Source organism: Hipposideros armiger, unplaced genomic scaffold (assembly GCF_001890085.2).
Source record: "Hipposideros armiger isolate ML-2016 unplaced genomic scaffold, ASM189008v1 scaffold_203, whole genome shotgun sequence".
Classification (NCBI taxonomy): domain Eukaryota; kingdom Metazoa; phylum Chordata; class Mammalia; order Chiroptera; family Hipposideridae; genus Hipposideros; species Hipposideros armiger.
The window spans coordinates 1,315,925-1,330,472 of record NW_017731553.1 but is presented as its reverse complement, the minus strand read 5'-3'; the positions used below and the strand labels follow the sequence as shown (position 1 = coordinate 1,330,472).

General features: G+C 39.6%; 1 protein-coding gene across 6 annotated transcripts in view; it reads left to right on the top strand.

Annotated features, from left to right (window-relative positions):
- FGF13 (fibroblast growth factor 13) overlaps positions 1 to 12,999 on the top strand; it is a 530,394-nt gene extending 517,395 nt beyond the window's left edge. For all 6 annotated transcript variants that reach the window (XM_019653607.1, XM_019653606.1, XM_019653609.1 and 3 more), the window contains 2 exons: positions 10,083 to 10,281; positions 11,580 to 12,999. In XM_019653607.1, the coding sequence (XP_019509152.1) occupies positions 10,083 to 10,281; positions 11,580 to 11,719 (339 nt within the window). In that variant the 3' untranslated portion in view covers positions 11,720 to 12,999. The remainder of the gene's footprint in view (positions 1 to 10,082; positions 10,282 to 11,579) is intronic.
- Positions 13,000 to 14,548: the final 1,549 nt, after the last annotated feature.

Genomic DNA, 14,548 nt, shown 5'->3' with positions numbered 1-14,548 from the left:
GATGGCAAAAGGTTATAAAAAAAACGGGCAATATATCATTGATTGATCTTTGTTCTTTATATAAATAAATGACCTTTGAAAAACATAGACAAAATATGTCATGACTTTTCCGAAGACCCAATGCATCCACTCAAGTTATTACAGAAAGCTACTGTCGCGATTAAATCAGATCACTATGTACACAGAGTAGGCTCTCAGTCAATTGGAGCTTAGAAAGAACTCTTCCATTTGAGGCTTAAATTAGCATATTGACTTCCCCCAGTCAGACTCATGGTAAGTGACTGTCACTAGCATCTTCTCATTAGCTCCTTTCAAGGGGTGAATGAGGGTAGAATGTACTCTCTTCAGAGAGAGATTACTCTCTTTGCGACTTCCTATCCTCAGAAGTAATTTGCAGGTGCAATGTGATGTGGCAGTCTAATAGACCTCTGCAACACCTTTTTCATCCTTCGTTTACAGATGAGGCTTTTGCGTCTTGTCCTATGAGACTTCAGGTTTTCTGGTTTGCAATGGAAAGCACGCAATAGTGGTTCCCATTTGAGCAGCCGCTGTTGTCTAGCATTGCTTTTCTATTTGTGCAAGAGAAAAGATAAGAAGTCTCCTTTGAAAGCCTTTAAAAAGTAGACTCCTGGTTTGCCTCATGGATGGGGAAGAGGCTTGATCACTGCACTGTACACCTGAAGCTGATGTTGTATAATATTGTATGTCAACTATAAGTGAATATATATATATATATATATATATACACACATATTGTCATAGGACATGGAGTATAGTGTGGGAGTGGAGTCAAGGGATTTGTAATAGATATGTATGATATTGGGGGTAAATGGGGTGGCGGATTGGGGGAGGGGGTTGTCACTTCGAGGGATAAAAAGTATAATTATTGCACTATGTTGTACAGCTGAAACTAATTCTAAAAAATGTGTATTTCATAATAAAAAATAATTTAATAAAAAAAAGTGGACTCCTGGTTATTGTAAGTGACTCTTCTACAGAGACACACCCTATCAAATTTAACACAACCACCATCTAACACAGATCAAAATTCAGATCCTCGGAATTACCTAATGTACTAGAACAAACTATGCACCCACCTTGCTATGATTTTATTTTTAATAGTGCATCTACCTTGCCAGGATTTTTCAGTTGATCTACGAGGCAAGAACTTTTCTCCTTTGTATAAGAGTTTGTTGAATGTCTGGGGAAAATTTTCAGAGTTCCTAGGCTTTGAATTTTCAGACAGGAGCTTGCAACTGGTATTTAAAAAGATACAACCTACTAAGCTTATTCTCTTACTTCCAAGATCATTCTCTTACAGATGGATTTAGGTCCCACTCTGAAGTTATTACATACAAGAGTACTGCCACAAGTTATTAGAAAACATCATAGTAACAGAATATTTTCCAAAGGGCACACATGGCAGTAACTAGCCAAAAGACAGGAAAGTTTATTTTTAGAAATCATTTCTGATATTTGGTCCCTCTTTGAGAACACATAGGTCAGCCCTGTTATAAGAAAAGCCAACATCTAGAGTTAATACACGTAATAGACCAAAAACATTTTAGGGAGTTATTCACTTTGGGGAAGTGTTCTTCACTTGGGGGAAAAAAAGAGAGAGACTTGACTACAGATTTTTGCTCAACAGTGAAATTCCCCAGTAAGATTTTTTTTAAAGATTTTTATTGGGGAATTGGGGGGATGGGAACAGTGCTGGGGAATTGGGGGAAGGGGAACAGACAAGTTGCTGTCGTTTTGTTCTTCAGTCTAGTTGTGGAGGACGTTGCTTCACTGGCCCAAGTTGGCACCATCATTGCACTCTTCCCGGGCGAGGCACATCAGTCGCCAGCTTCTGGACGGCTGCTCACTGTGGCTGCTGGCCGCTCACGCTGGCTACTGGCTACACACGGTAGCCCATGGCAACCCACTGCCACAGGGGCAGCAGCCTACACCGTCGCTGGTGACTCCCAGCAGCCCAGCTCCAGGTTGATCTGGTGTTCAGCATCTCAGCTGTGGAGGGCAGTGTCACTGGCCCTCATATGTGGGATCCGAAACGGGGCCCTCTGGCATCCCAAGCCAGTTCTTAAGCATCGCACCACTCGACCGTCCCCCTAGTAAGATTTTTAAAATAAAATAACATGAGGTCCATACATATAGTGTATCTTATGTAAACTGAAGTACATCTTCTGCCACCTAATGGAAGGGCCTAAACAATCTGAATTCTGCAAGGTTTGGGTTAGACTAACACTTTCTTTAGCCAATTATGCAGCCTTGCAGACGTGCAGCCCATCCCTCTCCTTTGTTACAAATCTCAACAAGGACTTCCATTTTGAAATGTATTTGTTCACCAGGTTTGGAGCTGAGCGAGGCCTTTGGATCATATAATTTTATTTTATTTTATTGGGGAACAGACATGGTCATTAGTTATACGTTGCTTTCATGCTACAATGGCATAGTTGACTCTTTTAGGGAGGGCGCAGCTCACAGTGGCTCATGCGGGGATCAAACCGGCCACCTTGGTGTTATCAGAACCATGCTCTAACCAACTGAGCTAACTGGTCACCCTGTGGAGCATATAATTTTTATATCACGACCAAAATAATCCCTCATGGGCTCTGCGAGGGTTCCATTATTTTTATTTTGTCTTCCGCTTTTTCCTACCTAATTTCAGTGTGTTTTATAAAACAGATTGCTTTGTAAAATTTGACAGCCTGAATAACCCACTGCATGAGACTGCTTTAAAGAAATAATATGAAAATCCAGAACAAGCCAATACACAGTTCTAAAATATGGTCATATCTGCATCCTAATTCTGGCTTACACAGACCATTGGTTGACAAACTCCTTAATATTTTTTTCATCTCTGTGAAGAATTGAGGAGAAAAAGCAATACTGTGCTGGCATATTTTGTGGGGTCAACAGAAGGTAAATTCAAATGTCTGTGAAATATCTTGGAATATGGAAATGCTTCCAAGAAATGTCATTGTAACCATCTGAGGAAAAAGAGTCCCGTGCACATATTCTTAATTATAATTTGCCTTTCTTTACAAATGCTTACTAATGAACAGGTATACTTTTAAGGCATTTTGTTTCATGGTATTTCATGAAGCCCATTGTGAAGCACTTCATTTCTTTAGTGCTGTGGCTTGCAGCCTTCTCAGCCCACTGCAGGCAGATATGAAAAATGAAAGGAGGCAAAACAGTTTTCTGGGAACCAAGCTTGGAGGAGAACACTAAACACAGGGTATAATTCACATGCAGTCCTAATGCAGGGCAGAATTTATATTCTTCCATGTTACTAAAACACACATAAAACAGACCCTTTCCTTGTAAATTGATTCCATAGTGAAAAAGAACCTTGAAAAGAAGAGAATTTATTTTTTCGCCCTGGTTTTCTGGGCATGTATTATCAGAAGGAATCCCACATTTCATGTTTCTTAAGCTTTATAATTTTCAGAGCTTCTTTCCTTGGATTTTCTTACAACAATCCAGTAAGGTCAGCAGGACTGGCAGGATTTTTCCCCCCATTTTACAAAACACAGTCTAATTAATTTAATTGAAATGTTTAGTTAGCTGTTTGCAGACCCAAAGACCTATCTATATATAAGCTTCATGCCTCATACTCGGTTAATAGGAAATCTCTTTATTCTTGCAGCTTAAGCACTGTTTTATCTTTACTATTCCGGCTTCTCTTCCTCCCTCTCCTGCCTCTCTCCTTACCCCCTACCTCTCTCTCTTTCCGTCTCTCCCTCCCTCTCCAGTTTTTTAAATTGAATTTATCTGTAGGCAGCTTTCCCCCTTTTATCACCTACTCTTTCTACCCTTGCAGGAAAGTTCTAACTTGTCAGTCTCTACTGTAAAAACAGCTCTCTATTCGTATAGTGCCACATTTAACCCCTTTTTGGATCTGTACAAGGGAGCTTCCAAGTTCTCTTCATATAGATAGATATTCCATTCTTTCATTTCTTTATTTCATCAGATGTGTGTCGATCATTGACTGTAAGCCAGGCCTTACACTGGGAGCTGCCCTCAAGTATCTTAACAGTCCAGAGAATATCTGATGGAACAAACCCTCCTGTTTATCATCAATTAATAATTTTGCTTAGCTACAGTATACTGGGTGAGGGTTGATTCCCACCTCCCCAACCTCTCCCTTTCCATGCTTTGATCTTGTAATATTGAAGTTCATGTACATCAAATATATGCTGAGAGAGAACATCCAAGTCCTGAATACAATAATTAATCCTGGGTTTTGAAATCGCTGATAGAAGGGAAGTCTATATAGAGACTATAGGTAGTTACAGTGTCACCCCCATGGGTATGGTTTATATTTTAAGATTTTGTTCTTTTTCTTTTTTAACAGAATTGAATACCTAATTTTAATCTGCATGTTATTTTCATTAGGCCGGGTAATAATTGGTGCACACAAGTCAGACCTGCTTAAATAACCTGCTAACTTTAAATCTAGAAAATTAATTGTCATCAAAACATGGCTCGGAATTAGAAGAGTGACCCTTGCTCTTGGCAGTAATTGTTAAGTTAATTGGATTGTCAGGCTGCTGCAAATGTGGCTGGAAGTGAGGAAGAGAAGAGAGAGGTGAGAGGCTTAAAGGGAGAGATAGAGTAGTTATGATGTGATTATAGAACCTGCTGCAAAGAGGAAATCGTGCTTGACTGTGTTCATTTTTAAAGGTTTCCTTAAATGCCCACTCATAATAGAAACTATTTTTGTTTCATGTTCTATGATTCCTGCTTTACAAACATGTTATGAGTGAATAAAGCAAAATGTACTGAGAAACATTCATCTATACCAGGAGGTGTGCACTTGGCATAGCATATACATACGTGAAAGCTTATACTTAATGGGCAGTGCTGTTTTCTCAGGCTTTGTTCAACATCTAGGGGCACCGTGTTGCCATTTTATGTATGGGCCACCTCAGTAAACTCAGTTGCTCTCTCGAGATCCAAGGAAATCAGTGCAGCCCAGTTAAGAAACAATATTTCTTTTCAGAGAAATGTGTTAAGAGGAAACATTTATAATCTACATGGAACTCCTCAAAGCTTGCCATCCTACTGAGATACTGACTCAGATGAAACACTGCCACTCTATCAGTGGGACCATTGCTGAAAATACAAAAGAAAACTGACAAATCTGCTATTGAGGCCTAAGTTTGCCAAATTACTTCTTTTAATCAGAAAGGCATTTCGTCATGGCATGTCTTTTGGTATTGTAGATGTGTTTAGGGCACTGAGGTGACAAATGATATACAGGTATTTTTTTAGCCCTCACCTATTTATGGTTATGGCACTGAGGACGTTGCTGCATATCGCCTGCCGAGTGACATGGTCCTTACTTGACTCCCTTTTGGGAAGCCACCATCACAGCCCATGCTTCTTCTGACCTAGCTCCAGCTCCAGGAGGCCAGAGAATTATTGCACCCTCTTCATATTTTGCCTTTGGTGCCAATGGCAACCCAGAGCACTTTTGCTTTTACTGGCCTTAATAGATAGAGACTAGCATCAGGTTGTCGGAAAAGTCATGACGCATTTTTGCAATGAAAAACAGAAAAAATACGTCATAACTTTTCCAACAGCCCAATAATTTACGCAGGCCCAAAGCCTTTTGTTTGGGGACAAAGATGTTTTCTGGCACACCATTGGATCTGCGGGTTATTTGCAAATAACCAACATTACTGATTGTGTTTATACCTTCCTCATTTGTCTCTCAAAGTCTGTGTGGAGGTCTACGATGCCCTGAAAAGGGCAGCTGATCATTACCATTTGTGGCTGTAAGTATTCTCCAATATGTTCTATTGATCTGACGTTGAGGGTTTCAAATGTTTTCTTCTCGCCAGTGATATTTCAAACACAAAATAACTCTCTCCCCTTAAGGGAGTAAATTGGTAAAAAGAAGCATTAGATTTTGCTCCTGGATATGCTCATTCTGGAAATGTAGTTTCTTGATTTCTTACCCAAAATATGATCATTATAACTGACTGGTATGGGTTTTTTAGATAAAAAGGTTCAATATTCACTGAGAAAAAAACTAACCTTGAACTTGAAGGAGAATAGAGATGATACAGAGGAGAGACAGATTGATTATTTCATGAACTAAAAAAGATGTTATTTCTATGAAAAAAAAAATAGATATGCAAGAGGTAAACAACTTTTAAGAGAAATCAATGCATAAAAGGTTATAAGTTCTAAAGCACCTTTTTTTTGTACTCATGCCAACTGATTTCTTAGTGGCTGTTCAGGGAACGCTTGGCGTCATCTTCCTTCTTTCATTTATTATGAGAGCAGATATGTATTTATTGGGTTGTTGGAAAAGTCATGACCTATTTTTTCTGTTTTTTGTTGCAAAAATGCGTCATGACTTTTCCGACAACCCAATAATACATATTAAATTCAGAGCATAGTGATTGCTGCCTCTGATTAGTGCCTAGTAAATGTCAAGACCACTATGGCACCTTCTTCAAGAGCACTAATAATCATCTTCAGTCTGTCAGAGGAGGTTGATTCTTTGTCGTATGTCTACCTGGTATCGTCTGAATAGGGCTTCACTGGTTAGGGTCAACTCCAATTTCTATTATTTATATGAATCACTGCTGAGACATAGAGGGGTGCAGCTGCACCCCTTTCTCTTTGATGACCCTTCCAGTATTGGGTGGGTTGCTCACCTTTTTCCACATTTCATAAAAATCAAGTCTCTTCTGTCTACTCCTTCCAACACTGGGTAAAATGGCAGCGTCCCACACAGAACACTCCTTTGGGCCCTTTGACATTCTTTTTTTTTTGGCCTCATTTACCGCCCTCTCTACTGAGTTTTGAGTCCAAATTTAGTGGTGGTAACTAAGAAATTGCCAGATGTGACAGAGCATTCAGTTCATTGAGTTGTTCCTTGCCGTTTCCCAATAGTTGTAACAATTGTCAAATTTTTCTTCCTAATGTGGTAGGTGCCAGTATCCGTGTAGTATCTGTTATTCTCGTCAGATACAAAGTCACCCGTGCAGGATTTGTCTGGGTCATGACGGCTTCCTTCTACACACAGCTGATTTCATTAAATGGTATTAAGGAAATTTCCTGCAGACTTTTTACTGGTTGATACTTCTGAATCCTAGAATTTCCAATACTTAAATCTGAATCTCTGAAGTTCAAATCCCGGAAATGATAATGGAGTGGTCTGCTGTGTGCCAGGCACTGTGATCAGTCATTTATGAAGGTGGAAGGTGGATTCAGAACCAAGACAAGTTCCCTGTCATTTGGAGCCAATCAGACACGTGCATGAACTCACAGGGCTGAGCTGGAGATACAGACAGAGTTTGTGGGAGCACTAATATGAGTATAATCAGCTGTAACTGGGAGAGCTCAAATATGATTCCAGAGGCAGCCATATTTGAGCTAGGCCTTGAGGGATGAAGGGAAAGCCAGTAGGTGGAGAGATAGAAGAATGACATTCTGAACAAAGGAAAGAAATGGCATCTGCAATGGCACACATAATTGTTTGGTAGAGGATGAGACTGAAGGCATGGTAGTGACGGAATTGTGGAGAATTTTCAATGACACGTCAAGCTGTTGTTTTTACTAGAGGCATGGTGAACTTCATGTTAGAAGGGAAACCTTGTAGCAGAAGTGGGGAGGTTATTGGAGCAAGCCAATACAGAAGTAATGAGTGTGACCTAGAGCAGTGGTGATGGGGATGGAAGGTAAAGATCATGGACTGGAGAGCATGCGGGAGAATGTCAAGGTCCCCTGAGGTTTTAAGTGTGATCAGCTGCCTGGATGGTGGACTCTTAATTATTGAGATGGGGACGCAGAAGTGGAGGCTACAGGACTGTTCAGCTCTGTGCTTCAAATATTCTTCTTCCCCTTTTTCTGTTTTGAATTCCTACCCATCCCTCAAGGCTCAGCTAAAATAACACCCTTTCTGTGAAGCCCACCGCTCCCTAGTCCCCCAGTCAGAATTAAGCCAGGCTTCCTCTGTTCTCATACAACAAACACCTCCTTTATGCCTCCCTTTCTGCACTTAATAGCAGAAATTTGGGTATATGTCTGACACCTGAAAATGTATGGTAAGCTTTCTGAGGCCACATCCTATTTACCTATGGATTTTTAGTACCACTCAAGCATATAATGGATTCTCAGAAAATGTGTAGAAATGAATGAATGAATGCTGCTATCAAACAAAACATAAATATGGCCCTTTTGGGGGACCCACCTTAGGGCACACAGTGATCCCATCTCATCACTTTGTAGTCAGTCATACAGTATGTTCATGGGGCTACACAATATCTCACCTGAATCCTACACGTTATTCACCATATTTGTTTTCAAATGGTTTCTGACTCATTGTGAAACGAAAATCCACTCTCCAACAATGAGATTTTTTTTCCCAAATGGTGATTTAATTCCCAGTGAATTTCAGCAACGTTCTATGCAATTGTCCTCATCACTGGAGGGAATGCTGAGACTTTTAGTCCAAGTTCTTTGTAGGGATACCTTGGCTTTTCCCTGTGTTGAGAATCCTACAAAGAGGCGTTTTCACAGCCCATCAATAGAACGCTTTGGTTCCAACCATGTGATATTATAGTTGCCTTAGAAGTACATTTCTTCTTGGGTAGGTAGAATTTGTGTGACTCTTCTGAGGTTCTATCAAGTATGCCCCAGGCTGAAATAACCCCAAAAGATGATTCTAGCTTGTGCACCCTACAGGCCCGATTGGGGGGTGGGATATTGGTGAGACTACTGAGGGAGACAGATTTTGTGGATTCCCAGGAAAAAAGAAAACAATGTTCAATTGTTTAACTTCCAGAGAAAGGCAGGCTCATTTGAGGGATGTGTCCCCCTTTGCTGATGAGACTCTCTGAGAGTGCCTTACATCCTGTTGTTGAGGTAGTGTGCATTGCTTAGAATGAAACAGCACATGAAAATGAAGGAAGGTAGGACCACAGAGGCATTGTTCTGAAAAGACTGGTGTCCAGAAAGCTTGCAGTAGTTTCACAAGGTGTTTTATTTTAGGATTTTATCAAAAGGTATTTCTGATAACATTTCAGCAAACAAGCTAAACTCTAATGGCTTTCTTGGTGCCGCTGTCGCATGTCGCTCAGTTGGCATTTTCGTCATTATCTTCCACTCCAAATGGACCCTATGGACTACTCAGGGGGTTAAAATTTGCTGTTCATTTCATTTTGCTTACAAATGGCCATTTTTAATGACTGTTTATTGCATACACACATACATAAAACTTGAAAGAAGGTTTTCTGGTTTTGTTTCTGAAACAGTCTGTTGGGTCAGGAACCCATCATTTGTATGGGAATTTCCAAAGAAAACATGGCCAAGTATGTGGCAGAAAATCACATTCCAGGGTTCAGAGCCCTCTGGGCTGCTCGCTCATGTCTGCTTGTAGAATTACTGTAAATTCCTTGCTTCTATATTGATTTGCTTGTAAATGTTACTGTAAGGCAAGGATGGGATGAGGAGGGATTTTTTTTTAAGTCAAGGTCCAGTGATCTAAAAAAAAACAATCAATTTAGTTTACATAAAAGTAAAAGGGAGTCTTTCTTTGTAGCATCACTTTAGAAATACAGGCAACCAGCACTGTAACATTGTAACACAGATTTCAGCCTTGGGCAATTGAAAATTATACTTTATAGTTACTGGAGAATCTATGAAAATTAAGTACAAGGACTGAATGTTTATTTTCTCATATTTAATCCTGAAGGGAACACGGCTCCATGTGACAGCTGTATGCTTGTCTTTTCGGTCTCTGGCTCTTGGGTTTGTCCAACATATTACAATGATGTGGCTGGTTCTAATTTTTCCATTACCTTATTACAAAGAGAGCTAATCGTTGATCAGGATCACTTGCATTTGGGGCTTTGTTGAAAGCATCATGTTATATATAGCCTTGTTTTCCAATGATAATACCTTATGCTATTACTATTTTATGCTACTAAAATAGAGTACTGGTCATACAAACTTAACAAAGTATGCCCTTAACTTCCGAAGGGCAGTGCCACATAGTTCTCCATGAAATCTATAGCTATAAATATTGAGCTTTAGCTTATTTACTTTTCTTGTAGGAACATTTCACACCTGAGTGCAAATTCAAAGAATCTGTGTTTGAAAATTATTACGTGACATATTCATCGATGATATACCGTCAGCAGCAGTCAGGACGAGGGTGGTATCTGGGTCTGAACAAAGAAGGAGAGATCATGAAAGGAAACCATGTGAAGAAGAACAAGCCTGCAGCCCACTTTCTGCCCAAACCACTGAAAGGTAAGCTTGATACTATAGGAGCTGGGGATTAAATGAGTATGTATTTAAATCAATCCTTTATCACACTTTGGGAAATGGAACATAATTATTGTACATTACAGCATTTATACAAAAATTTAGTAACATTTCACAGCACTTAAAAACATGAAAGCATTGACGACAGCATCTAATCTCCTGATTTTAATTTTTCCCTAGTCTATCTACATATAGTAACGCCTCACTTACATGGAAATAGTTTAATTGCTAAGGAGAGCCAAGAACCCCAAATTATGCCAAAATGGTCCCTGGGCAAAAGCATAGATGCTTAAATGTGTGCACACATTACACTAACCAGAAAGCTCCTTGGGCCCTCTCTTAAGGGCTCAACAGTATTGCTTCGATAATTTTCATTCATAGCTTTGTTTTCCAGTCATTAGTAGCAGATTAGTAGCACATTAGAAAGGGCGAAGGGCTGGAATGGGATGCAGAAGATAGGGATTTTAGTAGTGAGACATGGTGGAGAAGGGATAGAAAATACAGAAGCAAAGCAGAGTAAGACCTCCAAGAGGTTGCAGGCCTAGGGTTAGATTAGAGGTTTCACGTAGGGCAGGCTGCCCAGTCAGATCAGCAGAGCGCTGCTTCTCAGTACATTTTCTGAAGCCAGACTACATGGATTCAAATCCCAGCTTCCCGCTTTACTCACCGGATGGTTTTGGGCGGATTATTGACCTGTGTGTGCCTCAGGTTCCTCATGTGTAAAATCTGGATAAGAGTAGGTACATCAGGGAATTCTTAGGAGGATTAAATGAGACAGCAAATGCAAAGCACTTAGAATAATATCCAGCTCATTATAAGTGCTCCATCAACATAAGCTGCTGCTGTTATTTACAGCATAACAATAATATTTACCATTTATTGCATTAAGAACTGTGCTAGTATTTAGACACTTGGAGGGTTTCAGTTTAAAACATGATAGAAATCAGTGTTTGAAAATGTTTTAAATTTTAATATTTGGCTTGCACAGCATGCTCTTGATCATATTTAAACCTCTAAGAGCTTTATTAAATGCATTTTTCATTAATGCTCTCATATACATAACCATAAGTGATGGAAATTAAGTATTAGAATTCTTTACACACTACATCCCCAAGACTACGTTTTGCTTAATCTGATCCAGTTCACTCCCTACCGAGGCTTCCGAAGCAATAGTCGTCATGTATGGCCCCAAGCATGGAAGCCTGATAACCAGAAGAAAAGTTGAGAGCCAGTGTGGTGTGCCCATTTGAAGGCGTTTGACACCATCTTTCTGTGCTTTTCAGTGGCCATGTACAAGGAGCCATCGCTGCACGATCTCACGGAGTTCTCCCGATCTGGAAGCGGGACCCCAACCAAGAGCAGAAGTGTCTCCGGCGTGCTGAACGGAGGAGGCAAATCCATGAGCCACAACGAATCAACGTAGCCAGTGAGGGCAAAACAAGGGCTCTGTAACAGAACCTTACCTCCAGGTGCTGTTGAATTCTAGCAGTCCTTCACCCCAGAGTTCAAATTTGTCAGTAACGTTTACCAAACAAACAGGCAGGGTTCGCTATCCTCTCTGCCATCAAACCTTAGATCCATACTTAAAGCCCCATGATTTCGACTGAGCTTGTGCAAAAGAATGCCGAGCATTATCGGTGAACTAAATGCGGGAGAAGGACTGCCCGATTTTCTCATGATCTCACTTATGCTTTGGGGATGACAAAACCAAAATCATTTCACAGCACTAATGCTGATAAAAATTTGCCCTCCAACCAAGGAAATTTAAAAGACCACAATTGCTCTTCAAAAACAAAACAAAATTAACCGCTTAAATGTTTTGTAGGGGCAAACAACATTATGTGAACTGTGTTGTTTTCTTGGCTTAATGTTTTCTATCTACGCTTGATTCAAATGTATTCTTTACTTTGGTATAGTGCAACTTTATGATCTCTGAAATTCAGTGGTTTTATTGACTCCCTGTCACTTAATCAAAATCAACCAAATTCAGGGTTGAATCTGAATTGGCATCTCAGGCTCAAGGTAATAGTATTCTTGTGATTTTACCAGTGTGTTTTTTGTTTTGTTTTGTTTTGTTTTGTTTTGTTTTGTTTTTAGATTTGTAGTATTCTGGTCAAGCTCTTGTGCTGTACTTTGTGCATAGAAATTGAGTTGTATTGTCAACCCCAGTCAGTAAAGATTACTTAAAAAAAATTATTCTCAAGTGTAGATTTCTCTTAATTCCATTTGTGTTATCATGTTAAACTATTGTTGTGGCTTCTTGTGTAAAGACAGGAACTGTAGAACTGTGATATTGTCTTTTGTGTTGTTAAAATAAGAAATGTCTTATCTGTATATGTCTGAGTCCTCTTGTCATTGTATTTGGCACGTGACTATTGTGTACAAGGAAATATCAAGACTGGTTACCCCTAAACAACATATACTTATACTTGCTTCTGGAAAAGTGTTTAAGACTTAGCTAGGTTTCCATTTAGATCTTCATATCTGTTGCATGGAAGAAAGTTGGAATCTTGGCATAGAGTTGCATGATATGTAAGATTTTGTGCATTAATTATTGTTAAAATCTGTGTTCCAAAAGTGGACATAGCATGTACAGGCAGTTTTCTGCCCTGTGCACAAAAAGTTAAAAAAAGTTGTTTAATATTTGTTGTTGTATACCCAAATACGCACCGAATAAACTCTTTATATTCATTCAAAGAAAAATCCTTCAACATGTATTTATTGAGTGTCCATTACTTGCCATTCACTGTTGTAGAAACTGGAGTTAAACACTGAATTATGTTTATAAGTTTACTGCCCTCTGATAATCTATAGCCTAGAGACTCAAATTAACATTGAACACTCTTTAAAGTGTATTTATTGTACTAGTTATTGTACTTGGACAAAGCATTCTTGTTCCCATTCAGTGATGGAATTGTACAAAGGAGACCTATGTTCTATTATTCTCTCTGCCATTTACACTGTCACTTCCCCTCTCTGTTGCTCATTTTCTAGGTAGAGGGAAAACACAGGACTAAATATCTAAGGTTCTTTCCACCTCTGAGAGCTGAAGGAAAATATAAACATTTTTAATGTCATTGGCCTTTCACTGGCTTGCCCAAGCTGCCATTGCCTGGTAATGCATGCTTCAGGAATAGTCAATATAGGAAGATAAGCGTGAAGGAACAGGTAAAACTTAATTGACTGGTTCTTTTCAGGGCATCCATCAAATAAAGTTACCGGGGATCTGATCAACATGCTTTTGCATGGAGGGGAGGCTGCCCATTCCTAAGATGTCTGGGACACATTCAAGCAGGAGCTCTGAGCCCAGCCCAGCCCAACTCAGTTCAGTCACCTCGTGAGCTCTTAACCCTTTTGCCACAACAGTCATATCCGAATGAATATTTCTATCCACTAACTGCAGATGGAAACTTCCAGAAAGGAAGTTTAGGAAAGTGGATGTACATTTTTCTATATTTTTCTGTGTTTCAAGAATGAATAACAATAGGAAACTTTTATACATAAAAATGTCATTTACATACAAAGCGGCTCAAATTGTTATTTATAAATGTTATTATAAAATAGCCAAAATATCAACTTTTTGTTTTTGGTGGATTCCTGACACATTTTGGAAAAAAAACTTGAAAGCAGTTAACACAGTGGAAGAGTTAAGCCCTCATCCCGCCTGAGCACCAAAGTCTACCTGCATGAAGTAAGGCTGCCTGCCTAGCTTGGAGTGTTTGTACCATGCACCAGGAGTAGACTCACACAACCCCCACCCGCTATTAAGTCTGATTAACTTTCCATCAGTAGAGAAAAGAAATGCATTGTCTCCCTCTTGCTCCAAGGACCTTAAGGTTTTGGCTTGTTGACTGTTTTGGTTGCTGCTTTTGCTTTGTTATTATTCAGGAAGAATGTAGGTCTGCTGGTAATAAACAAATCAGTACATTGGTGTCTCAGGGAAGCCTGACATAAATAAGAAGTGGTCAAAATACCTGGGAAGAATGCTTTACTCCCCGCATTGTCTTTGCGCTGCCTCGAGTTGTTTATAACAGAAGGTGGTATTAAATAAATCAATAATTAAATAGTCCTCAAACTCCTTACAATCAATGATACTTTCCCTCATTTTCATCACACACACACACACACACACACACACACACACACACTTCAGTAATATTTCTCATGGCAGAATATATTAGCCCTGCCACATGCTTGATAAAAAGAGTAGTTTTGAAAAACGCTGCAAACACTATTGGCTCTCAGGTCTTTT